The 24,911-nt window shown below is 49.1% G+C and overlaps 10 protein-coding genes across 10 annotated transcripts; 6 read left to right on the plus strand and 4 right to left on the minus strand.

Annotated features, from left to right (window-relative positions):
* The first annotated feature begins 47 nt into the window (after positions 1-47).
* Positions 48-3,517, plus strand: EDB91DRAFT_1103303 (uncharacterized protein). Its single transcript, XM_041317326.1, is given in 24 exon segments — positions 48-202; positions 253-398; positions 451-538; positions 607-760; positions 811-845; positions 899-961; positions 1,009-1,081; positions 1,130-1,154; positions 1,204-1,240; positions 1,291-1,386; positions 1,436-1,446; positions 1,497-1,688; positions 1,704-1,707; positions 1,802-1,829; positions 1,878-1,941; positions 1,992-2,075; positions 2,121-2,152; positions 2,206-2,235; positions 2,286-2,312; positions 2,367-2,436; positions 2,485-2,618; positions 2,677-2,710; positions 2,761-3,000; positions 3,049-3,517. The coding sequence occupies 24 exon segments, from the start codon at positions 118-120 to the stop codon at positions 3,136-3,138; spliced, it is 1,842 nt and encodes a 613-aa protein (XP_041182650.1). The 5' UTR covers positions 48-117; the 3' UTR covers positions 3,139-3,517.
* A 1,342-nt stretch (positions 3,518-4,859) lies between these two features.
* On the minus strand, positions 4,860-8,434 carry EDB91DRAFT_1103306 (uncharacterized protein). The gene is made up of 6 exons (XM_041317327.1): positions 8,301-8,434; positions 8,149-8,235; positions 7,926-8,096; positions 6,841-7,870; positions 5,448-6,800; positions 4,860-5,366 (listed from the first exon to the last, which is right to left on the minus strand). Exons 3-6 carry the CDS (start codon positions 7,989-7,991, stop codon positions 5,206-5,208), a joined length of 2,610 nt encoding a protein of 869 aa, XP_041182651.1. The 5' UTR covers positions 7,992-8,096; positions 8,149-8,235; positions 8,301-8,434; the 3' UTR covers positions 4,860-5,205.
* A 125-nt stretch (positions 8,435-8,559) lies between these two features.
* Positions 8,560-10,691, plus strand: EDB91DRAFT_1103310 (homoserine acetyltransferase). The gene is made up of 5 exons (XM_041317328.1): positions 8,560-9,460; positions 9,512-9,592; positions 9,651-9,802; positions 9,862-10,235; positions 10,441-10,691. The coding sequence occupies exons 1-5, from the start codon at positions 8,671-8,673 to the stop codon at positions 10,487-10,489; spliced, it is 1,446 nt and encodes a 481-aa protein (XP_041182652.1). The 5' UTR covers positions 8,560-8,670; the 3' UTR covers positions 10,490-10,691.
* A 1,167-nt stretch (positions 10,692-11,858) lies between these two features.
* On the plus strand, positions 11,859-13,545 carry EDB91DRAFT_1045027 (uncharacterized protein; the record flags this gene model as incomplete). The annotated part of the gene is made up of 4 exons (XM_041313159.1): positions 11,859-12,020; positions 12,083-12,184; positions 12,243-12,359; positions 12,421-13,545. The coding sequence occupies 4 exons, from the start codon at positions 11,859-11,861 to the stop codon at positions 13,543-13,545; spliced, it is 1,506 nt and encodes a 501-aa protein (XP_041182653.1).
* Positions 13,546-13,934: 389 nt separating this feature from the next.
* Positions 13,935-14,846, plus strand: EDB91DRAFT_1234570 (Snf7 family; the record flags this gene model as incomplete). The annotated part of the gene is made up of 6 exons (XM_041321219.1): positions 13,935-14,003; positions 14,053-14,157; positions 14,224-14,436; positions 14,488-14,599; positions 14,654-14,760; positions 14,811-14,846. 6 exons carry the CDS (start codon positions 13,935-13,937, stop codon positions 14,844-14,846), a joined length of 642 nt encoding a protein of 213 aa, XP_041182654.1.
* Positions 14,847-14,980: 134 nt separating this feature from the next.
* EDB91DRAFT_1044883 (aldehyde dehydrogenase) lies at positions 14,981-17,151 on the minus strand (the record flags this gene model as incomplete). Its single annotated transcript, XM_041313150.1, has 12 exons — positions 14,981-15,078; positions 15,130-15,188; positions 15,240-15,400; positions 15,460-15,716; positions 15,767-15,956; positions 16,010-16,090; positions 16,140-16,234; positions 16,295-16,346; positions 16,397-16,483; positions 16,534-16,645; positions 16,695-16,925; positions 16,973-17,151. 12 exons carry the CDS (start codon positions 17,149-17,151, stop codon positions 14,981-14,983), a joined length of 1,602 nt encoding a protein of 533 aa, XP_041182655.1.
* An 87-nt stretch (positions 17,152-17,238) lies between these two features.
* Positions 17,239-19,331, plus strand: EDB91DRAFT_524761 (regulator of chromosome condensation 1/beta-lactamase-inhibitor protein II). Its single transcript, XM_041327581.1, has 3 exons — positions 17,239-18,001; positions 18,060-18,290; positions 18,346-19,331. The coding sequence occupies exons 1-3, from the start codon at positions 17,414-17,416 to the stop codon at positions 19,213-19,215; spliced, it is 1,689 nt and encodes a 562-aa protein (XP_041182656.1). The 5' UTR covers positions 17,239-17,413; the 3' UTR covers positions 19,216-19,331.
* EDB91DRAFT_524752 (uncharacterized protein) lies at positions 19,318-20,933 on the minus strand. Its single transcript, XM_041327580.1, has 6 exons — positions 20,719-20,933; positions 20,471-20,656; positions 20,142-20,408; positions 19,901-20,081; positions 19,754-19,848; positions 19,318-19,698 (listed from the first exon to the last, which is right to left on the minus strand). The coding sequence occupies exons 1-6, from the start codon at positions 20,812-20,814 to the stop codon at positions 19,417-19,419; spliced, it is 1,107 nt and encodes a 368-aa protein (XP_041182657.1). The 5' UTR covers positions 20,815-20,933; the 3' UTR covers positions 19,318-19,416.
* A 1,401-nt stretch (positions 20,934-22,334) lies between these two features.
* On the plus strand, positions 22,335-23,302 carry EDB91DRAFT_1343604 (uncharacterized protein; the record flags this gene model as incomplete). The annotated part of the gene is made up of 3 exons (XM_041325786.1): positions 22,335-22,541; positions 22,601-22,680; positions 22,735-23,302. 3 exons carry the CDS (start codon positions 22,335-22,337, stop codon positions 22,913-22,915), a joined length of 468 nt encoding a protein of 155 aa, XP_041182658.1. The 3' UTR covers positions 22,916-23,302.
* An 18-nt stretch (positions 23,303-23,320) lies between these two features.
* On the minus strand, positions 23,321-24,881 carry EDB91DRAFT_1293316 (uncharacterized protein; the record flags this gene model as incomplete). Its single annotated transcript, XM_041324876.1, has 5 exons — positions 23,321-24,083; positions 24,131-24,210; positions 24,271-24,302; positions 24,328-24,606; positions 24,660-24,881. 5 exons carry the CDS (start codon positions 24,879-24,881, stop codon positions 23,725-23,727), a joined length of 972 nt encoding a protein of 323 aa, XP_041182659.1. The 3' UTR covers positions 23,321-23,724.
* Between the last annotated feature and the right edge of the window lie 30 nt (positions 24,882-24,911).

Here is a 24,911-nt window from a genome sequence, read left to right on the forward strand (position 1 = left end):
ACCGTGAACGGAGTTACGTAGTGGCGTTTCCTTTTTTGTCCCGTGACAGGAGCATTTCATCAACGCAAGTTCAACGTTCAACGTTGTTCGACCTTGAAAACAGCGACTTTGGAAATCATGTACCAAAATCATGAAACTGATGATGAACAAGCCTCTCTCATATCTTCTCAGTCGAAGAAACCTTCTCCAGATACCTTAACGAGTATGCTATATCCACTCTCGTGTTCAAGTCATTCTCTGACTGTTATATAGAACTTGTGAAGCGTCTCAGGGCACTAGCAACGAAGCTACTTCCAGTAGAAGTCGACGAGAAGAGTATCAATGACCCTACAAGCAGGGTTATTACTCCCCACGTTATATCTGCTTTCTCTGATGCAGCAGGTGATTTTGGCGAAGCGGTGAGCGACTGAAGATCGTGCTGCAATTGTTCGACGCGCTCATCGTACAAAGCTCCCATACTGTTTGCTCCGTGCCCGCGCGGACTTCATGCGTGAGGGGTATCACAACCCTGCTGATTTTGACGAGAACCGAGGAAGAGGTAAGTAGAACACGTTTTGTTATTTTGTTACACAGGTGAGGATGAGTTCCTCATGAACACTTCGACAGCTGTGGCATGCGAAGTATTGGCTCGTCGCATTGTTCATCAAAGTCCATCTGAGAAGATCAAATCTCTCATGTCCACGCGGTATAGACATTGTGAGCCTGATGGCGACATCAGCGAGGCCTCAAGTGCTCTCGAAATTGCCATTGACACCCATTGGTCGGTTCTTTGTAGAGATATATGCTATGTTCTGACACGCTGCTATGTAGCACGATATTTTTGTCTTCTAGTGAAGCGCAAAGCGGTGAGTAGTTCCTAAGGTAACTTATTAGTCGGTTAAAATGATTGTTTCACCAGTTGTCAAGTCTTTGTGGAACGGAGAGCTTGTACAGACACTAACAGATCAGGATGATATCCAATGTGAGCCAATAGATGATTTTGACTCTCCACGCTCAAGTACCAGACAGATATATCCTACCACAAATCGCGGCAAACTGGGTTCTGGGGTCACATGGACCCTTCACGCATTTCTGTTCCCCGGTATGAGTCACTTCAGCTGCATGGTAGCCTATTCTTACTTAGGTACAGGTACCAGAACTTCCTCCGTATTGTGGTTCGTCGTATATTGGGTGAACAAGCATTAGCTTGACATGATGGCACAGATTTGGTTTTTCTTTCTCGTTGTGTACTCTCAAGCTGGTAAGAGATTGATCTCATCAAGGAGTAGTCCTATCCAAACCAATTGAAAGTTCGTCAACCGCTGGAACGACTTGACCCCGACCACACGGTGGTTGATGTCTGGGAAATTATATTGTATGTTATGGCGCTGGCATTCTCACTTGAAGGTGAGGGTATCCTGCTGGTGTTTGAGCGGTGGGCTGACTTATGTTCCAGACACAAACAGGGTAACTTCCTTGCGTGTCAATCCGCTGCAAAGTCTCACAAGTCAGCTCAGTTTTACAAACTATTCAGATATGCAACCTATCGCGCTTTTGGATTTTGGAATGTCGTCGCCTTCATAACGGATTCCTTGTTACTGGCTGCATGTTCACTTCGCATTGCTGGCCTTTACGTCATGGGAGATCAGTCCAACACCTTACGCTTGAGGAGTTTTCAAGTCTTGAGTTTCGTTGCTCCGTTCATATGGTTAGCCAATCCTTGAATGACCACGAGGCATAACATCTAACTGATTGTTTCAGGATGAGTTGAGCTCTACATATCTATCTGTGTTTCATCCACTCATGTTTTTTTTGGCACCAGAACTCATTACAGTCTTCGATGGTTACCAGTAAGTACATATCGCGTTGTACTAGTACAGGTGTTCATGAATTCGCAGGTATGTTGGAACAATGCAAATATGTGTGGCTCGCATGCTACAAGAGTCTGGCATCTTCTTCGCGGTTCGTCTCCTTTTGGCATATGATCTCCTAGTTCTCTGACCCCTGTGCAGCTATTGTCAGTGCTCGGGATTGGCTTCTTGCAGAGTCTATATGCTATAGATGCCGCTGACGGGTCAACCGAAGATGCATCAGTCGTATGTACGATCTTTCCTCACATAGCTCTGTCTAATCTCGGTCAGATCATTCATGTCCTTGTTCAAGGCCTACTTCAGTCAGATTGGATCTTCGTTTTCTCAATTCTGAAACCCTGCTGACTTTCATTAGGTCTCCCAACTACGAAAAGTTCTCGGCCAGGTAGAGCCTCTATTCATCTTTTTGAAGCCTCTGAACAATGTTGTTTGCAGCCCTGTGGGACTTGCGTTGTACTACCTGTTCGTGCCGTTTGATGATTTTGTGTGCTTGCTGATTCACAAGTTCTATCTCAGCTGGAATATCACAACAGCGATTATCCTGCTCAATGTCCTCATTTCTTTGTTTGCCTCTGCGTACTCTGATGTCAGTATTCTATCTTTTTACGAGGTTTCATACTCAACAAATGATCAGGTCATCGAGGATGCTGAAGCAGAGTATATGACATTCTATGCTGGGAAAACTGTTGCCATGATTCGCGCCCCTGATTCGTATGTCTATCCTGCGCCATTCAATCTAGTGGAGTTTTTCTTCGTAGCGCCTTTTGAGTAAGTTCTCTACTTTTGCCACGACTTCCCGCGATTATTGACTTGACTGCTCTTTGAGAATGTTCACCTCGAAACCTGAGTCATATGCAAAGGTGCGGCGCGATTCTTCCATTTAAGATCTGTCCCACTGACCCCTCTGCAGCTCAATCGGGTCGTTATGAGCGTAATTTTCTTCGTTCCGTTGACTTTCATCGCGCTTTTCGAGACTTCAAATATGAGAAAGTCATGGGTGGTCAACTGGCTTCATGCAGAAGACGAGGTCGACACCGAAAACCCCGCTGTTCTGGATCCTGTAGTCGAGGGGCCGGACGCAGACCAAGGCTTGGAGATCACCAGAATCCCCTTTGATGAGCTTGTCAAGAGGTTGCCCAATACCGAACAAGTAAGTGTTTTCCAGCTCATCCTACGTTGTCCACCAACGTCCCCGCAGTCTAGCGAAGCTTCGATTGTAAAAGAGATTAGAGAAATTCAGGCAAGGTTGGAGGTGTTGATGAACAAAGTGGACCGTTTACACACCTAAACAAGCAATCCGTTCGCCTTCGGACGTGGACATTTTAGGTGGATGATCTAAATTACCGGATTGGAGTAAACTACTTTTTTTTCTTCGTTTACAGATGGAAATATATCGATCCTGTGGAAATCGCGATGCAGCGCAAATGGATCTGTGCACGATGTGCTGTTGGTGCGCTGAGTTGAAACCAAACTGGTTGAAAGTTGTAGCGTAATATGTAATGTTGCAGGCATCGACAGATTCATGATTCATGGTAGAGAAGGTTGAAAGGCCTTCCGGGAATACAATGAATCTCCTCCATTTGAGAAACTCCGATCTAGTCACCGAACCGTCGGACATAGATCTGCGATGCGGACGCACGCGTTACGGAATCAAACTGTTCAAGTCGGACTCAATGTTATCATAGCGTAAAGGCGAAGGCCTGGCAGAGCGCCAAATCAGCATTTCTATCGATCTACAGGATTGTTCCTATGGAACCAACCCGCGTGACCCCGCAGGAACGTCACCTTGACTACATTCAGCATGAATATTCTTTGCCGTGCCTTGCTGAACGCGGTTGTGGTCTGCTGGTGACCGTGAGCTGGCGCGCACACCCCTGAATCGCATCTTGATTCTTAGTGAACGCTATCTGTGTGGTCCGACGTGTTGCGGCTTGCATTTACGCGGAGCACAGCTCTGAACGTTCAGGATCCAGCCTCCCCTGGTTTGCCTTAGGAACCTAATACCCAGTGAGTTGCCACGAGTTCGGTTGCTTCATGATCTATACTCAAGCCATTTCTAGCGAACTTCTTACAAGGTGCGGGCAACCCGCAAAATTCATCTGGACTATGGAGGTACTCCCTCATGGATCTGAATTCAAGCCATGCCTATTAATATGTTACATGGTTGCGTTATCGACTAACATTGGGTTACTGACACTGCTATAGAATTTGCAGTGCATGCCATGTGTCGCCACAGCCTCCGTTTGTGCCGCTTCTTGCACGCATCTATGAAGTTGACATTGACACATTTCCGAACGGAAGTTCTGTGAGATAAAGAGCACCCCAGCCCCGGATCCCTACTAGTAGTGCTGCGGACGCCTATTCTCAAGTTGAACAGCCTTAGGTTTCATGACAACGTACTTCGGACGCTCTCAAAACGCTCTAGGGAAATCCTCCAATACCAAATATCCGCTCAAGGATGGGCTCTCATCATTGACTCCTTCCAAGTCATCGACTCTTTGAACTCACTTGTGCTTATAGAATTCGACAGAGACCGTAGCTACAGAGAGGACTCTGTCCGCTGGGTCCATGGATCTAAATGTGAGCATTCCCGTCACACTGAAACCTTGCAGAAACTTAAGCTCGACTTGCACAGCGCAAAGACAGTGACAAGCTTGCTGTAATCGCGGCTCACAACAAATTGATGAACTGCCAAAATACGAGACAGCTACAGGAGGGAAACGCAACAGGAAGTTCAGATTTCAACATAGCTGCCCCCTCACTGCAGTGCTCGTAACAGGGGTAAAGATGCTCCACTCGAGCATCAAGACCACGAGACAACCGCAGATAAAGAATACGTAGTGGCATCGCTGTCCCTGCGCTGCGATATTTTGGTGGATGTGCTCCCCTACGCGCAAGCTGTGGGGTGACATCGACATCTATGGAGAATGCATATATTATTTGCTGTACTTCACTTGAATTTATTGTCTGTCTGCATATCTCTCTGAACTTGGACTTCCTAGTAGCTCAGCAAGAACGCGCGAAAGGCCTGTACTACGCAGGGACACGATAGCACCAAAACTTCCATTAAACCTAGTTGGTAGGACGTAACTGCAAACGGTATCATAGCATGAAAGCATGGCAAGGAGTGAATACAGAAAATGCGTGTGGATCGTGACGACAAGAATAAACAGGCCCGTGTAAGTTGAATGCGTGAAATATAAAATGATAAAGAGGGTGTATCACAGGGTGTAGGATAATAAAGGCGATGCTTGGTATGTGAAACGTGAAACCATGACGAAAACTCGTTATATAGTGAAAAAAGTTACTCATCTCATAACCAATAAATCCCCATTACATGACGTGATATTATCCGTTAAACTTCGCTGTGTCCCTCCACGAATCGAGCGAACTGGTCCAGCAGTTCTACCTTTTCTGCCTGTGACATCGGGGTGGTGGTGAGTAATTTTTCGACGCGCACTAGGAGTCCCCGAGGGCCGTCTAGGGGTATTAGGTGCGCGTCAAATCGGTGAACATCTGCATAAGGAAGTAACATCACAGTCAGACAAGGTGATCCAAAGTAACAAGATAGCACATAGAGGCGTAAAGTATACTAACACTTCTTGAACGTCTCGAATCCAGATTCAGATAGTACGTTCTCAAAGACTTTCGTGACGTCCTTCCCACGGTGCCGCTCCTCCTCTTGCTTTTGCGAAAGGAGAAGTCCGGGTATAACAGCTTCTTGACGGACGCGATTAGGTGCCCAAGATAAACCGAGTTTAAGATCGAGTGAACGACCTTTACCCTTCTTTTCGCTGCCTCCCTCGCGTTCTTGTTGCCCAGGGCCGCGAGCGCTTTGGCTCTTGTCGCGTAGAGATCCTCCCCCAACCCCGAACTCACTCCGTAGAGGAGAGTTAGGGGGCAACGAGGCAGGTCCTTCTGGTATGTCGAACTCCTGTCTGCGTGGGGATGGTGAATAATGGGGCAGTGCAGAAGAAGTCGGTAACGGAGAATTTGGTACTGATGCGGCCGGCTCGAAAGGGAATGGTCCATGTGACGTGCGCTGAGTTCGTCTACCTGATGCGCGTCCCCAACTACTGGAGGATTGTACGGCAGCTGGGGCAGACTTTCCCGTTGACTTCGACTGTGCAGAGGCGGATGCAGATGAGAAGGAAACAACTGAGGTTTCGCCCGTGTGGTTCGCGGTGAGCTGGGCGAGGAGGGGAGAGTCGGCTCGGGTGGGATGGTACGCGTATGTTCGCGACTTCCCTGTATGATCAGATGATGATGATGCCGTTCGTTCTAAGGCTGTCGGCCGATGAGTCGCGGCTCCGGTTTTACGAGATTGAGTCAAGCCTTCGCCTTTCACTAGCGATCCATTGACTGTCGAGCTGCTCCTGTTTAGACCAGAGACAGGTCTCTCAAAGTCAAAACTGCCATGTTGGATCCGACGGCTGATATTTCGCGGAGGACCCGCGGCCCCTGGAGGATGAACGGATTCGTGCACACAACCGGACTTCTGCTTCTTGCTTTCTCTGGACAAATCCTTGCCCCCGAATAACCGGGGTGAGAATCTGCTGCGCATACGTGGGTTGTGCGCGGGATCACATCCAGTAGGCGGAATTGGTCGTGCATGCAACTTTGGAAGCTCCTTGTGAACAGCGATCGGTTCCTGACTGAGCAGGACTTCGCGCGGCTTCCCTTGTCCTCCGCTCAATCTTGGTGGCGTGGTAGCGGGCCGCACAGGTGAATCTAATTCCGCTGTTCTTTGTGGAGTCGGTGGGGTATGAATAATTTGTGGTATGGCTGGTCTTGCATGCGGTGCATGAATTAGAGGCTGTTCTACCGCGTCTTCTTCAGCCAGGGACTCTACCGTGGGCAACATTGATACCACGAGGCCACCAGGATCATACTTGCCACGTGAGTCATTTTGTGGTGGCGGCGGAGATATGCTGATGATGGGAGATGTCTCTTCCGATAAGTGAGCCAAATATGCCAGTCCGCGAGTCACCCGTGCGAGATGTCTTGCGCGGTTTTGAATTGCTGGCATCACGTTCTTGCTCCTTGCCTTTGCGGGATTTGCCGGTGTGGCTAAGGTTAGAAGCGCTTGTCTTTGAATTAGACCTTGTGTCCAGATGGCTTGACGAAGTGATAGCACTGTCTGAACGGTCATCAGGTAATGCAACAGCACTATCATGAGCAGTGTCATGAGACCCGACAGAGTGCCGTTTGTGACGTGAAGGAAGAGCTAGGGGAAGGTGGCCCGACGATGTCATTGGGGAATGCGTACGAGAACTTGGGGTCAGTCCAAATGAAAGTCTGCGGGGACCGGCAGACAGTGGAAGGGGATTAGAGGGAGTGGGTATTGTGCCGGTGGATGTCTTCGTAACGCGAGATTCGTCAGTAGACTTTGGAGTGTTTGGTCTGGAGTTGAGCCTGAATGATCGTTTGCGAGAAAGAATGTTCCCTGCTAGGGATGAAGATGAAACTTTGCGGTCGGAGGATCCTGGTGATGGTTTCCGGGACGAGTTGGCAAGCGATGATTTCCGTGACAGGCCAATGCCAAAAATGGAGCGCAGCTCTAACTTCCGGCGCTGATTGAAAGAAGAGGGGGTATCTGAACGAGTTGCACGATCGTGATCATCGTGAGATGTGGCATGATCACCGTTGGCGTGGTGATCGGCATCTTCTCCTTGGGTGTAGTCATGCGAGTAAACATGACGCGACATTCTTTGTCTTCTTCTGATAGAGTCGGAAGGAAGAGGGGTGATCGTGGAGTGTGTGGCGGTGGTTGTGGATGATATCGGACGTGTCGAAGTACGTGTGCCTGGCTTGGAATTTACCTGACTTCCTGTGGCAGCCAGACTGTCGTAGGCTGTAGGCCCCGATTCATGTACCAGGCTGGTAGAACGCGCATGACTTATGCGAAGCCTAGAGGCAGGCAGAAGTCGTACATCCGTAGAGGATTGGGCAGCACTCGAACTGGGAGACGATTTGGCGCGAGATCTGGAGCGAGAACGAGAGCGAAAGAAGGCAACGATCTGATGACACCATGCATAAGCTCGTGTGTGCAAGACTGACAATAAGCGAACGCACCCTGTTCTCCTTCCGCGCGGGACGAATGGCTACAGGCTCAAAAGGCGGTGGGGCAAAGGCGGTCATGGTACGAAAATACGCAAAGATTTCTTTGTGCGTTTAATGGTCAGACCTAGCCTCATCAGCTACTGCAACTTCAGGAAAGGAAGTGGAGCCTCGTTTTGGGCTAAGCTGTGCAGGTATCAGTTCTGAAACATGAATATTAAATTAGGGGATAACATACAAGGCACCTTTGTCTCTGAGCTGGATTTGAGAGTGACTGTACTCTGAACTTGTAAGGAACACAGTCGCGGAGTGGTGAGAGGTTCAGCTAAAGACAAGGCAAACACGTGTTGTAGGCATGTGCGAGAAACATAAAAAAACGAGACTACTTACTGCGACTCGGAAAAGAATACCTTGCACGTTGTCTTGGTTCGACGTGCCCTCCGCTGTCTTGCACACGGCACAGACCAGACAGAGGCAACCAAGAAGATCCAAACGAATCACGGTTAACCGACGGTCACGGTGGTTTAGCGGGGAAGAAGTAAAGTAGTTTTGTAAACGACCAAATTTGGATAAACCCTATTCTAAGGTTAGGTGCACGTGCACGTGAACGCGGTTGCGCGATTGTTTCTCATAAATGTCATCACTTACGGAACTCCAATTCCCGAATGGCTCAGCCTTCTGTTCTTCGGGCGGTGCTTACTTCTGATATTTCCCCATGATCATTGTATAGTACTTTCATGTTTACGTCGCACTTCCTACCATGAATTTGATTACCAGAAATTTCTCCGTAGCAGTTCGGCAGCGTCTGCTAGTGAGCGGCAGTCTTACTTCTCTACGACGGCAGGCAACATGCGCAGCCTCCTCGCAGACACCAACACCAACGTTTCCTTGCGTCGATGCTCATGCAGCTCGCGAATCCAGGATATTGGCATCCTCATTCTCGCGAGCCTCATCAAATGACAGTGGTCCCGAGCCTCCCTATGATCGCCCTAACCCACTGTCATATAATACGTACCACCACCAGCATCCGCTTGAATTGACGTACGGGTCCGCCTTGCCATCGTTTGACATTGCCTATGAAACTTGGGGCACGCTCTCTCCATCCCGTGATAACGTAATTTTACTCCATACCGGCCTCTCTGCGTCATCGCATGCCGCCTCTACCGAGCTCAACCCGACAGAGGGCTGGTGGGAAAAATTCATTGGCCCAGGTCGCGCACTCGACACCAACCAATTTTTTGTAATATGCACAAACGTGCTCGGAGGATGCTATGGTTCCACAGGTCCTTCTTCGCTCGATCTCGCAGGTCAACGATACGCAACTCGATTCCCCATCCTGTCTATCTTTGACATGGTGCGGGCCCAATTTAAGCTGCTTGATCATCTTGGCGTGCAGAAGTTGTACGCCAGTGTTGGCTCATCTATGGGCGGGATGCAAAGCCTTGCCGCAGGATGGCTCTTCCCAGAACGTGTGGGAAAGATAGTGAGCATTAGTGGCACCGCAAGGAGCAGCCCAGGCAGCATTGCAATGCGGCATGCTCAACGAAGTGGTTTGTTGTGCGAATGTCTTGTAATCCATTTCTTTACTGACGACATGTTAGTTCTCATGGCCGATCCAAATTGGAATAATGGCTTCTATTACGACGACCTACCACCACATACAGGGATGAAATTAGCTCGTCGTAAGTTTCCGTTCAATACTACATCATACATACCAAGTTAAAAATCGTCGGTTGGCAGAAATAGCGACCATAACGTACCGCTCAGGTCCTGAATGGGACCAACGATTTGGAAGGAAACTTCGGGAACTGAAAGATGGACAGAGCCCATCTCCATCGCGGTCGCCGACACTATGTCCTGACTTCCTCATCGAAACCTATTTAGACCATCAGGTCAGTGCCTATCCACCTCGATCACTACTCAGTCGAACTCACCGAAAGGTGTCATGTAGGGAGAGCAATTCTGCCTGAAATATGATGCCAATTCACTTCTTTACATCTCAAAGGCAATGGATCTCTTTGATCTTACCCTCCCTGCTCTTCAAGAGCTCGCAATGACTCCCGCAACACAAGCACCGCCATCCCCATCAACATCAGTGGCGTCCAAATCTCATCCGCCACCCTTGCATCATGCACCTCACCTTCCCGAGCTCGCTGATGGTCTCCGGCCGCTCAAATCGATACCTATGCTGGTACTGGGGGTCCAGAGCGATATCCTCTTCCCAGTCGAGCAGCAGCGTGAGCTCGTCGATGCGCTTCGTATGGCTGGCAACACACAAGTCAGCTATTTTGAGCTTGGTGGTGTCTGGGGACACGATACCTTTTTGTGAGTGCTGCTCTTTCACCTTTCAAGTTGGTCTGGTCTGGGTGGCGGTGGCGTGGCTTTTACTCGTCTTGCATAGACTCCCCAATTAGAGTTCCAACGTTCACGGCGATTGGGTGCGCTTGTTGATTTTATTCAAGTTTCCCCTTTAGACTTCACGAGAGCTAATGATTGGTTTACTGACTGTCTTTAATTGTTTGGCTTGCAGGCTCGACGTATTGAATGTTGGAGGGGCGGTAAGGGGGTTCCTATCCTGACGCCGTGTTCTCGAGATACTGGTTCACCACCACGTTGCTGGTGTTTACCTATCGCGATGTTTCATCGGGGCAACGTTCGTGAGCTGAGAGGGTACTTGCTAAGCAGCTTCGGAGTCCTGAAGGGGTACTTATGTCAGTCCTGCTAGCTGTCTTGTAATATTGGGTGACAATCAACGTCATGAAATTCTTCACCTTCTAATCTCACGGCCCCACGCACTAACTTAAACGTTGTTTGACCACGAACATACCAGAGTGGCATGCTGGCATCCCGTCATCCAAGTCATCATAAAGATTTCTGATGGGTCACTCGTGACTCGCTGTCGATCTCGGGAGCAGAATTAAGGTGGCGATTGTGGGCGCACGCAAGGGGATTGCAAATATTAACATTATGTTGGAACCGGAATAATAACCTTCCAGCAACATTGGCTTTTGCAGGTTTATTTGTGCTGCCCACATGCTTTATGATGGCTAATCAGTGCATGGTAACCGATTGTTTTGACCAAATTTCGCAGCATCAAAAAAAAGCAAGCAAATCGGATATGAATTTGAGGAGGGAACAAAGTTAAGTTTGCGCAGACAGAAAATGGGAGGGCTTGCGCGTCGTCTCGGTTGAGCGACATAAAATATTGTAAAAAAAGAGAGACGGCATGGAAAAATGATTTTAAATTCGTAGTACACTCGGGCAGTCGATTGGAGGAGACATACTCTGACGGGACCTGCGCAAGACCGGCAATATGCAGACGTAATCGAAAGCGGACGCATTTCGCGCACATTTACGTCCGTTGGAGTAGTATGATTATGGACAAGATAATAAGAGGCGAGGTGTTGGTGGTGCTACATGCATTCTTCTCTCCCCATATCCCCAGGAACACGCAGTAGGATTCGAGGGAATGGCGACGTCCGACAGGACGGTAAGGGACTTATTACCTCGACGGCACTGCACCGCCCTCGCCTTGCGATGATCTAGGATTTGTCGGAAAACCAAAGGGATCATGGAGTTTAAAATGAGGTGAATTTTTTGGCGCAACAATGGAGGAATAACTAATAAGCCGTTAGACAAACTGCCAAAGGATTGATTATCTCTCAAGGTTGCGAAGCCCGAAGCAATTTGTTTCACCGCACGAAAGCCGTAAGTTGACCAAGTTAGCACAGGAGAAAAGCCACGCCCTTCCACATATACTCCCAGCGTTACGCGGCCTCCGACAACAAAACATTGGGCGTCAGCCTTTCTCTACAAAACGCGTTGTTTGATTCCCTTTTGCGCCAGCATGGTGGTCGAAAAAATTAATTAACTGACTGACCCACCTCGTGTTATCCAGCGGTATAAAAACTTGTTCCAGGTTGGCTTCCTCTGGCTTCCTTCATTGCCATGTCCGCCTTTTTCCCCCACGTCAACATCACCGCGCTGACGAAATTCGCCGCTGCAACTGCAGCAGCGCAGCATCCTGGCAGAGCCACGGGTAGACGGCCCCAAAAAACGCTAACCCCAGTGGTGGCGAGCATCGAAGATGTCAAATGGGCTGGAGAACAGGTCAGGTTGCTTCTTTTACACATAACCATTCGAACCTCACCATTACTCTGGATGTTGTACAGATGATTCAAATAACATTTGAACGCGCCTCCTTACCTCTTGGGCCACACACCATGATGGCATATTTTCCTTGTGGACGCAAGATGCTAACAACGCAGGCTGTGGTGCGCTACCCAAGAGCGCCCATTGACGGGCCGCGCGTACTTACCTCACTCCCGACAGATTGGCATGATGACCACTGTCAGAGGTTCGTCCTCGAAGATCGAAGTGCCCAAAATATATGGCTACCGGGATCTCCTACCCAATGACATTGGAGCTGAGGTAGTCCTCATGGAAAAGGTAGCGTGGGTCGACCGCTAGACATCAGCTCTGCTACATTGCCACACTTCTTTGTTTACAGATACCCGGCGAGAATCTTCAGGATGTGTGGCCCACCCTCACGCCCGACGAGGAGCTCAAAATCTGTAGCAAGCTGGCAGACCTGTTGTTGAAGTTATTCAACAACCGCGGAAGCTTGATTTGCACCGACCTTCTTGGTACAGGAGTCAACACCTGCATATCCAGTGTCCTCCTACAGGAAGGACAGCAACGTCTACGACCCCTCGGGGTCGGGCCACTGCTTTTATCGCGCCCGTTTAACGAGCGACCGCTGGATATAATGGACCCACAAGGTGCACTATCCACTAATGCTGACTATCTAACAGCACTGTGCTGGCGCGTTAAGCGCCTTTTCGGTAACAACGAGGATCTCAGGGCTCAAGCGCGCGACACAGGATTTGCGGATAATCCGCTGCTAACAGCAGAAGACATGGAGCAAGCCAGAGAAACCTTCAGACGACTGACCAATTTAATCGAATACCATATCGGAGGGTTCTATATCCCAGAAACGCTCTCTCGCGCAGCGAGGGAAGAGGCCTATTTGATTCTGCAACGCAAAAATTTTGGCATCTGTCACGGTGACATGCAAATGTATCGCTTCCTCGTCCGGTTCCTGCCTGATAAAAACGGCAAACTTCGCACTCCCGACTCAGACGTCGAGCTAGTGCTTTGCACGGGGTGGGAACATTCATTCCGTGCGCCACTTTGGTCATGCGCGCGAATGCCACTCTGGCTCATCAGCCGGCCGATCATGAACGAGCCCATTTCCAGCTTTCGCCAGGGAGAGTTGCGTAGCGCCATCTACAACATGATGAATGAGCCCGGTAGAATCGAGAGTGCCCGGGAGTGGATCGTTTCGCATGTATACGGACGTACCGAGCGGTGGTTCGAGGGATGCGTCAGCACGCATTGGATGTACGGTCGGAATATTGAGGCGAATTTGGTAGACCTCAAGACTTATTGGGAATTTTGGCGTCCGGACATCCCGTTCCCGATCGAGGTGGGAGTGGAGTACACTCGGCAACGGACCAGTGGGCCCCGGGAGGCGGCAGACGAACCCGTTACTGCACCTGTTACTGGGGAACTGGTTATTCCTCTCCTCTCTGCTAGTCCTCTTGGACTTTTGATTGGAAGAAGTAGATCTTGAAGTGCCTGTGATTTCGAATGTGTCACACAGGCTGGAATGTCTCCAGGCTGTTAAACTGTATCGTGTACGAAGGTCAATGACTTGTATTATGTCGGATATCCTCACAAAATCTTGTATCCATTCCAGTAGAGATAGTTTTGCACGCAGGCGAGCAAGTATTAGTGCCTTGGTTAGAAACAAAAGAGATAGAGAAGATTAATACATCAATATTAATGTTCGAAGTTCTGTGGACGCTGTATGCAGAACGCACGCAGACCCCAGGAACTCTGTATAATTTAAAGGACATACCGTTTTTGGATATTACTTCATAGCCTCTAGGTCGTCGAGAAGCACGTAAGTAAGTACTTAGTACCATCTCATTTCCTTTGACTACCTGTATATAGTTCATCATGAATCGCATATTTGGCTCTTCTTCAAGCAAGAAGCCAAAACCGACGCTCCAGGATGCCATCAATTCAGTAAGTAGCCCATCTTCGTATTGAGGTCAGGCTAACTCACAGACAATAGACAGATGCGCGCATTGCCTCTGTAGAAGTAAAGATCAAGAAGCTAGATGGAGAGCTCATGCGTTACAAGGAACAAATGAGCAAGCTGCGCAATGGACCTGGTAAAGTGCGCAGTCACCTCGCCTGCTCCTGTGCTTGCTGATCAATTGCGGCATGTGTGTGCACGACGTAGAATGCGATTCAACAGCGAGCTATGAGAGTGTTACAGCAGAAGAAGCTGTACGAAGGGCAGCTGAACCAGCTCCAGCAGCAGACATTTAACATGGAGTCTGCTGCTCTCACCACTGATAACCTACGGAATACAATGGCCACTGTGGATGCTATGAAGTTGGCGAACAAGGAGATGCGCAAACAGTACGGAAAGATTGATATCGACAAGATTGAGGTTCGTCTCGTTTTATGTTTCTGCCATTAGTGACTGATACATCGCTCTTAGAATATGCATTATGATATGGAAGAGCTCCTTGAACAGGCGAACGAGATACAGGAGTCACTGGGTCGGTCATACGCTGTTCCAGATGAGATTGACGAGGCAGATCTCGAGGCCGGTACGTATATACATGACTTTTCATCTCGGCTATGTCGAAACGTCATTACCGCAGAATTGGATGCCTTACAACTTGAGGAAGAGGAAGAAGGTCCCTCGTATCTTTCAGACCTCAACAAGGTCCCAGATTTCGTTGATGAGTTACCTGTAGAGCTTAGCGAGGTATGCAACCACAAATCCATCGAAATATTCAACTCACCTGGATTGAATAGCCAACTGCGAAGGAGGCCGTCAAGACGGGCTTTTAAAGTTTGTATTGTCCATATCTCTTTAAAGATGAGTAAACATGTATCCTGCGGTAATATTGTACACTAGTATATCCCACGCATACCACCACTGTATGGAAGATGTCATGATAAGCTGCTCCGCCACGAACATCATATTACCCGTATCTCCTCTGTTCTCCACTAAACCAATCGTCAGTTTGTCGGGACTCATCGGGCGGCGCCACATTGACGATGATTGATTTGCTCTGAGAGTCTGCATAACATGCTGAGCTTAATACTAGTCATTCGAGGTATCAAGACTCACAAGCTTCCAATGCCTCGATACCATTTTCCCGACCTATGCCACTCTCCTTCATGCCACCCCTTACGCCACCGTGAGATCGAGCCATGATAATTATTGACTCAGTTACTCACCATGGAGAGCTGGGATCGTTGCGGTGATGTGTGTTGACCCAAACAAGACCAGCGTCTATGTCAGCAGCAACACGATGTGCTCTTGACAGATTTTGAGTCCAGACTCCCGCTCCCAGTCCGTACTTGGAAGCATTAGCAAGTCTCACACCCTCTAATTCAGTCTAAAAGCGACTTCAGCGTCGAAGAATCCTGCTTGCATGACGGTACACGTGTAACTCACAGAGAACTTCTTCACGACCACCACAGGGCCGAATATTTCTTCTTGCCATAACTCATGATTGACATCAACATCAGAGATCACGGTGGGCGGGTAGAAATTCCCAAGAGAGAAATCGAAATCGTCCAGGGACGACTTCCCCATCATTCGCTTTCCACCCGTTAAGATTGTGCCGGACTGCCGTCGCGCAACCATGCCATCAATTCTATCCAGGTGGCGGGGAGAGATGACGGAGCCCATAGAGCATCTTTTGTCCATCGCTTCAAGAGAACATCATCCATGAGCATAGAAAAGATGTTGCACAACTCACGGTTACCCATCTGCTGCGTGATACTCTCAACTTTCTTCAGGAACGCCGTCATGAAAGATTCATAAATATTTTCTTGTATGATGATGCGGGTTCCCGATATGCATGTTTGGCCGGATGCAACGAACGCTGCAAATGCAACCCCATTGACGGCAGAAATAACATCCGCATCATCGAAGATAAGTATCGGGGCCTTTTGATCGAAGTGTGAGCGAATGTTCCAGTTCGATGATGGACCAGTGCTACCTTTCCTCCCAGCTCGGCTGTAAAGGCCGCCAGGTTCGAGCCAACGATAGCTCCTAGAGCCCGGCCAGTCTGAGTGCCAGCCTAGATCCATGGTGAACAAAGGACGGAACTTGATAGGGTGGGAACGCACTGTAATGTCGACCTTTCGAACGAGTGAATGAGATGCGAGTTGCCTCCCCGTGGTGTGGCCATAGCCAGGGAGGATAGTCAAAACTCCGTCAGGAACTTGGTTAATATTTCGGCACATGTAAGCATAGCAGCAATTTATAAGTTGTTGTCACTTACGACCAACTTCCTGAGTTATGTTTGCAAACTCTAGCAGGGATACGGGGGTAAGCTGGTTTGGGGTGAGTGCTATATGAACAGGAGACAGAGTAACTTATGCACCTCAGATGGCTTGACAATGACGCTATTTCCCGCAGCAAGAGCTGGGGCAAGCTTCTTGATAGCAATAAAAAGAGGATGATTAAATGGCTAAACCAAACCTCAGTGGGGTGATACGTCAGAGATAGTACGAAACGCACAGTAATCTGTGCCACAACTCCCAGAGGGACGCGTTGAATGTAATTAAGCAGCTTCCCTTGAGTAGGGGCAACGAATCCTTGGTTCGTGCGTAGGAGTGCTGCGTAATAGTACCTACTCAGGATATCAGGCCGTCGTGATAATTTGCAAAATAAATACTGACAGCCAGTCTGGAAGTCGAGCCATTTGTGCTTTCATTTCCCGGATAGGCCTCCCTGTTTGCATAGTCTCAATTCGGGCCATGTCAGGGATGCACCGCTGAAGAGAGTCTGCTAGCCGTGACAGGACAGACGAGCGATGCATTGACGAAGCCTTTGACCATATCCCAGAGTCAAATGTGGCCTGGGCATGAGACACAGCCCATTCGACCTCTTCGATCGATGCTGCGTCGACACTATGTTCGATTTCAGCACATAATATCGTCACTTAGGGACAACATACGTGCACAACTGTTTCCCGTTAGCGGGGTTGGTCACGGTAATTGTCTCGTGATCGGACGCTGCCAGTGGTGGTGTCTTCTCTTTCCATTGAATAAAGGATAATGGCCGTCGGTAGTGATCCTGAAAGAGAGAACCCTTGCGCTGCAGGCATGCTGTGATTCCATCTGCCGCTATACGCATGGTCACGGTAGCCTAGCCTAAGCCAATGCGAGAACAAACAATTGACCCGCGGTTCGCCACTAACGCGTCAGAATCACGTGATGACGTAATTTACTGTTGAAGGCAAGTCATCCACTGTGGACGGACCTGTGTCCCCTCGCTTCCGTCCTGACCACCACCAGTGACCTCTTTTGTTCTTCTGTGGCTTTAATTGCCGCCAGAACAGATATTTAATCTACTTCCACAATCTACATATCCTATCTCTTCTTCGCACCTAATCCCAATGTCCAATCCGCCCCTCCGCAGATCGGCTCGCGCCGCCTCACAAAAACCAGAAGAACCCAAAGCTGCAGCTATTAAGGCAGCTGTTGCAAAGACAACCGCAGCTAAAGGCGAAAAATCAACCCGGCCTGTTGCGCGCACACCCAGTCGCTCCAAGAAGCGTGCTGCCTCCCCGGAAGCGTCTCCGCCACCCGTCAAGCGCTCTCGGTCCAGGGCTGGCGTATCCGATGCAGATGACGCAAAGAAGCTCACATCCAAGAAAGCCCCAGCAACGACTGCGGCCAAAAAAGTTACCAAGCAGCCGACCGTAAATGGTCTCACGGCTGTTCATGAGCAGAAAGCTTATTTCAACCCTTTGCCTACCCCTAATGACCACCCTCGACCCGCCTACCAACTCTGGTGCTGGGGCGCAGGCAACTTTGGTCAATTCGGTTGGGGTGCCGATCAACTCGGGGAATTCGCTGTTCCCAAGCGCAATTTGTGGTTTGAGCAGAAGATGGAAGAAGGTATCTTCGGAGGAGAAGAGGCCGGCCTCGAGGCCATTGCTGCAGGCGGTCTCCATACCCTGTTCATTGATGAAAAAGGAACGGTGAGTTCAATTTCCGTTGCCCTAGTCTACTTCTGCTGACATGGGTTGTTTTGATTAGGTGTGGTCATGCGGTGTGAATGATGACGCAGCACTAGGACGTATTACCAAGGACGTTCCAGATCCAGATAACCCTGGAAAGTTCATGAACATAGACGAGCTTACCGCCGTCCCATATCCTCTTCAGTCCCTCGTTGATGAGGGATTCCGCGCAGTCAGAATTGCTGCTGGTGATAGTATTTCCGCTGCTATCAGTGATCAAGGCGATCTTCGAGTCTGGGGTTCTTTCCGCGTAAGTGCTCATGTTCAACTGCTCACGCATTTGCTAAGTTAGAATCGTTTTTCAGGCTGCAGAAGGCTCTCTGGGCTTCTCTGGCGATGTGCGACTAGAATTCCTTCCGAAAGCAATACTAGACTTGCCCACCAAAGCAGGTGACGCTGAAAAGGCTGTCTCTGTCGTGTCAGGCAACAATCACCTTCTTGTGCTAACTACACATGGCAACGTCTACGCGTGGGGAGCTGGAGAGCAGGGCCAACTCGGTCGCAAAATTCTAGAACGTCGCAAGATTCACGGCACAGTCCCCGAAAAAATCACACTTGGTACCCGCCACAACCGTGCAGTATTGGTCGGCGCAGGAAACTATCACTCGTTTGCCATTGACGAAGAGGGCGACGTCTGGGGTTGGGGCTTGAATACGATGGGTCAGACAGGCACCGGCGTTGCGGAACCGAAGTCCATGTCCGACGAAGTGCGGTCACCGAGAATTGTCCTGTCGCTATGCAAGAGGACCCTCGGTGAATCAGTCGTGCAGATCGCAGGCGGAGAACATCACACTCTTTTCCTGACTACATCAGGCAAGGTGTATGCCTGCGGTCGCTGTGATGGTGGCCAACTCGGTATCAGCGATGAGGTCGAAGAATACGCTTCACGCAAGAACCCTGATTTCGTGCCAGAACCTATGATAGTTCCTTTCCCAGACGCAGGTGGTGCTGATCCTATCGTGTTCATTTCGGCCGGTACACACAACAACATGGCTATATCTCGTGGAGGCGCACTGTACGCATGGGGAGAAGAGTCTCAAGGAGAGTTGGGTGTCAACGAAAAGGAAGCAAAGACCCCGACGGTGGTGGTTCGCAAGGAGGGTGGCAAGTGGAAAGCAGGGAGTGTTGCTTGCGGTGGCCAGCACACTCTTGGGATGTTCAGAAGCAAGACCTAGCATGATCGGCGTCGTACAGATATCAACTATATTGCATCGTGTTACATTTCACCCGCTTCGTTGTGCATGCATGTTCTTTACCTGAACTATGGACCGATTTTCTTGCATACATCCTAGACACCACCCTGCATACGTATTGTCGTTGCACAAATGGTATATAAACAATGTTCAAATAAGAATGATCTCGTATCCAGCCTTAACTCATGAGTAAGTAGCCGCCAAACGTCCTACGATGTATTGCTCCGTAGTAAGTGGGGGGAATTTGCTTGGATTCGATACACTTGTGCAAGTAGGCAAACACTCGATGGTGGCGTCGAAATTCGGGTTGCAGAAGAACGCAACAGACTGTCGTGCGGGCGTCGTGCCTTCGGTAGCGTTGATCTTTATTGCAGGCGGGGCAACTACACGATGAAGAGTTGAGCGGAAGAAATTGTTGCTCCAGCGCGCCAAAAGGTCACCAGCGTTTACGACGATGGTTCCGGGCTATTGGGATGGGGGTTAAACATTCGAAGAGCAAGCCGAGTAGAAGGAAACGAACTATGGGTGAAGCAGGTTGATAGTGCTTCGTGTGGGGGTTCTGGACCTCTAAACCACCGATCGAGTCCTGGAACAAGAGCGTCAAGGTTCCGTAATCTAAGAAAGTAAGTCAAATTGGATGGGTGTGGCTGAAAAGGAGCGAACGCGCCTGTGTGAGCACCAGCTCTGGCTTGACCGTCACCTAAAAGTAAAGAGGTTCGAATAGGAGGATAGGACAGAAGGCGTAAGTTATGGTCCTGATGATCAATCTTCTTGTCAAAGAAATCCTCGGGAAGGTCGAGACCTAAGGCAATCGATCTCATGACCATAGTGTGCAGTTCGTGGCAAGTCTGCAGTAATAGGAACTCAGAATCAGACCACTATATCTGTACAAAGAATATGTCGCGTACCTGGAAGAAGTGGAGCATCGTCTGCTTAAACTCAGGTGCTTCGCTTTCCTGAGGCCACTTGTTTCTGAACGTAGGGTGATTTTCGCGCCCGATTTCCATGGATTCCTTGGTGTCTGGAGCCTTTGCGCGTTGTGCAGCAATCTCGGCTGCATCAACTGAAGTAGTAACACGCTCACGTCCGACTTGGACAAAACCACGGTTAGCCTTAGGGTCGTCCCATGCCAGCCTTGCCTTCGTCTCTTCAGGCAATTGGAAGAATTCTGCGCTCTGGACACACGATTAGCCATGAATGTTTATCCTACTCACCGATTGTGAATGTGAATACTAGCCTTCTGGAATACGCGGTCGACCGTGTCGGGTGCAATCACATGGCCTGTCAAATACACGAAACCAACCTCCTTGAATCCATTTACAATGTCATCCGCGATACAACGCTTCTCAGCTAAAGAGGTAGCTTGTTTATAGGCTGCGAAGTCAATGAGGGGTATCCTGAAAGTTGAATCCGAGCGAACATCCTGCAGGTTCAAGGTCGCTAGGTTGAGCATTATGCCTAATGCGCGGGCGAAATGGAACCAACCTCAGCGAGTGTGCTATTATATCTGGGTGCAGCCATAGAATGCAGGTGGACTGCACGGAAAACGACCGGGCGTATTAATGATCTTAGGACAAGCATTTTTATCTACTGGTGCTGGCGCGAGGACAAAAGGCAACTTCAAATTGGCTACGTGGTGTTGACGTCGTGACCCTTGTAAGTAGTAATTAGCAAGTGGGCGGAACCTATGGGTAGTGCTCGGCATCCGCCGCCCTAATTTGCCCCTAATACAGAAGTCTTCCTGCTATTGCCATGGATCTCGAACCGACACTCAGTAATGCGAAGTTGAACTTGAAGGTGTCAAGCAAGTAATCCACGCATGACGCTGCGGCATCTTATTCAAGGCATGCAAAATCTTGCTACTTATGTAAAGGAATCGAAGCCGTCACTCGCCCTTTGTAAATCGAAGCAGTGTCACTTGCCCTACTGGGGTCAAGGTTTGCTCGTTAGATATACAGACACATGCGTGTCAGTCACTCGCCCACGTGTCCTCTTACTGACTTGTCCGAGTCCGACCAGTTGGACGACGATAGCAATACCCTATTTCGTCACAGTGAATTAAACACCGCACGCAAGCCTGACATCTCTTAGACAAACGCTCTGGGTGTGCTGAAGGATCGAAAGGGTAAGGATGGCAATGATAAGGATGGACAGGGTCCTACAAAGCCCCGCTGCTTTACACTGAGACGGGCGTGCGACCTGACGGCAATTTCCTGATGATAGGCTGTGCATGTGATCAACAGTGGAGTTCAATTGCCAACGCACGAAGCGTCTGATTCCTCTGCCTTCGACTTACAAAGCGATGGAATATACTGCCCCTCCCGTATAAGTATTGGAAGGAAACAACGTCTGAGTCAATATGTTTTGGCAACACCTGTGCCCGCCGCCAGTCCTGCTCACTGGCATAGCTCATACGAGACATCGAATGAGTATAAGCCACCCAGTGATGCTTCCTTCCTGACATCGCGGCGCACTTCAGCGAGACGTGCCATAGTCCGACCGACCTGAGGGCCAAAAGCAAAGGTAACACTCCGACGAGCCCTGCAGCAAGCTAATCGTCGGGAATCAATTGATGAGAACCATACATAACGATGACTCGAAGGAGCGGACTCAACTGATTGAGACTAAGTCACCAAGTACGCCTGGTATTTTGATCGGCAGGGCGCAACTAATGCGTTCGCATCAATTTCGTTCAGGACCTTCCCCGCTTTCTGGTCTTGCTACACAACGAATGCAATACTACCCGCAATGGGGTCTTAATCTGGTATTCGAGCCCCAGCCTGGATCATCATGATCGGACGAGATTTACTTCGAGGATACAGACAAGGGCATCATCGGTCGACCTCAAGTTTAATTTGAAGTCCGACGAGTGCCAGGAACGACTGGTAATAGGTATGTACTAGACGGTGCACAACTCATTTCAGTCTGCACGGACGTGCAACCTTGGTTTTTGCGCCAACTCATTACGTCTGCCACAGGAGCGCCCTGGTCATAACGATACCGCCGAACTGGCTGCCAAGATCTATTGGCCAGAAGAATCGTGTCAGAGTGAGCCTGATATACTCGAGAAGGTGTGTAGGGTTGTAGACAGCGGGCCACGGATGGAGGGCCACGTCGCAGAGATGGTCTGGTTCCATAAATTTGAGGAGCCGGAGACATCCAGGCCGAATATCAGAGGTGCGCTGGGAATTGCCGGTGCTGAACGGGACGGCCACGTCTTGTACATAAATTACCGTTTCCAGCCTAACCTTTATCCGATTACGAGGCTGAGCGGCGACGAATTCCTCCGTGCATGGTGGCAAGTGGTAGTCTGTAGGTGTCTTTCCTTCTTACACTCTTTATTGTCCATTACTAACTGCAACACCAGGTCATCGCATCCTCCAGAAAAAACGGCGTCCATTACGAGGACGTTAATCCTAACAATCTCATCGGACCCCAGGCGATCGAGTGATTGGCGTCCTCATTGACTGTGACTTATCGATGACTCAACGGTGGTGTCAGCTGCCAAGAACGTATTGGAACGCCACCATTCATGGCTGCCGACCGTCTCACGACAAAAGATGGCAGAATCGGGCGTTTGTACCAGCACAATGCTGAATCGTTCATCTGGGTTCTCATCTGGGTCTGTCTTCGGTATGAGGATGGCAAGCTGTTGAGCAAGGACAGACCGCTCAATGACTAGCTGAGAACGGATGTGATTAGATGTACGGAGAAGAAGTCTTACTTTAAGTACGTGGGGGGTGGTGGAGAACGACCCTCGTCATCGTACCAGTCTAACTGGACGATTGCGCAATCTTGCCTCACTCCTGTCGCCTCATCTTTTGCGAAATGTATCCTATACCCGTGCTGGAAGATGAGTTCGTATTTCGAACGTGGTTCGAGGTGAATGTATCGTTATCCCAAACATTGAATGCTTTGGTCCACTTGTAAATGTGTCATAGTAGCAAGCATGGATTACTTGACTTTCTTCGAATATGTCCTTTGGAGATCAACTCGAGTGTGTCGCGATCAGATACTTGCCTCGTGTGTTTGGCGAGTAAGAGTTCATGACATTAATAATGAAGTACTCAACCATCTACAAATAGCTGTAATATTTGATAGCGAGGGGACGGATAACTTTGAATACAACGATGAATAAATATGGGTGCTTGGCAAGGTAAATATGGTAAGACTTGCAAGGAATACTCCACCGCCATGAATGGTAAATAGTGGGGTTTTTTCCAGGCGTCTAGGTTGTTCCATGCTATTAAAATCATATAGTAAACCTCGCTGCTTTGGCCTGCAAACCAGCTAACTAGCTAAGGTAGTCATTGATCAATATTGCTCAACGGAAAGATGTCGATGAAAATGAGGACACCACAAAGACTCATAGCTCGAAGTCGCTCTTACTTCAATGAAGAGTCTGTAATTTCAGTAAATATTCAAAACTAGAAGAAAATCAAACAAACCACATCCCTCCGAGTCCCATTTCCAAATGCATCAAAAATAGTCTCAACCACCACTGGCAGAGATTGCTGGAAGCTGGTAGGTTATATATATTCCATCATTGGTCGCATAGGTACCACGAGGAGCAAAAAGCATCACGGGTTCCTTCGCGCCGGAGTTCTCGACATCCGCAGCAGGATTGGCATCCGAATGAGCAATCTGTTTGTTGACTGAACCCGCCCAGACTGTGGCAAAGACAACACCGATAACTGCAATTGACGTGTTCACCAGAATGATCTGGTTGATGACCACTGGGTTTACTTCGCGGTAAATGACAATGATCTGAGCGACCGAAAAGAGCGCAGGAATGGTGAAGTTTGAGAGCGCAATCCAAAATAGTGTCTGGAGTCTCATCCTGAACGAATCTAAGGTGACATGAGTCGAAAAATATGAAGATGCAATGAAGACTTACGCTTGCCATTGCTCGCCACGGAGCCATGCTTATTTACCCGCTTTGACCAGAGTGTCCAGAGGAATACAGAGGACGCATATCTAAACAAGAATTTATATGTGAGCTTCAAGAAAAGAAAAAGATGTAGACATCTGCTTCACATATTATCCACCAGCTGTGCGAACCACTCAATCTTGAGGTACAGAGCTTGTACCCACAGTGCTGCCAAAGTTGCTTCCTGCGTCGGGTCCTTTGGCCGCTCTTATTAAAGCTGCTATAAAGAGGAATAAATTGATGACACGGGCAACTTTGAGGAGTATGGGCAGTGAAACCAGCGCCACAAACCGTTGCCGCGTGAGGTATCTTGGTGGGTAAACAGAACAAATGCGAAAGAGTAGGATGGTGTCAACAATGAGGGTTTGGACCGTCCCAAGGACACCTATGGTTATGTCATAGGAAACAGGGTATGGATGTGTCGGTGATAGCATGTTATTGATCTGTGCAGTGATGTTGGTTTCTAAGATGGACAGGGAGCTTAATCGAGACTTACAGCTCTACTGTCCCCCATTACACCGACAGAAAATGCCAGGGACACAGTAAAAACGTTGAGGATAAATATGGGCTGTCTCCGCGAATGTTCGTTCGAGAAGTAGAACATCGCGATGAGGAGGGGTACGAGTATGACCGTAAAAGTATGCCCGATCATAATGTCGATTACTGCCGGTTGGATTGCCGCAATATAGTTGAGACCAGGGGGAGGGGGAGCTTGCATCGTGATACACACCCTGACCCAGGGAAGAGA

The sequence above is a fragment of the Suillus paluster genome (genome assembly GCF_016628075.1).
Source record: "Suillus paluster strain FC165 chromosome Unknown EDB91scaffold_4, whole genome shotgun sequence".
Lineage (NCBI taxonomy): Eukaryota > Fungi > Basidiomycota > Agaricomycetes > Boletales > Suillaceae > Suillus > Suillus paluster.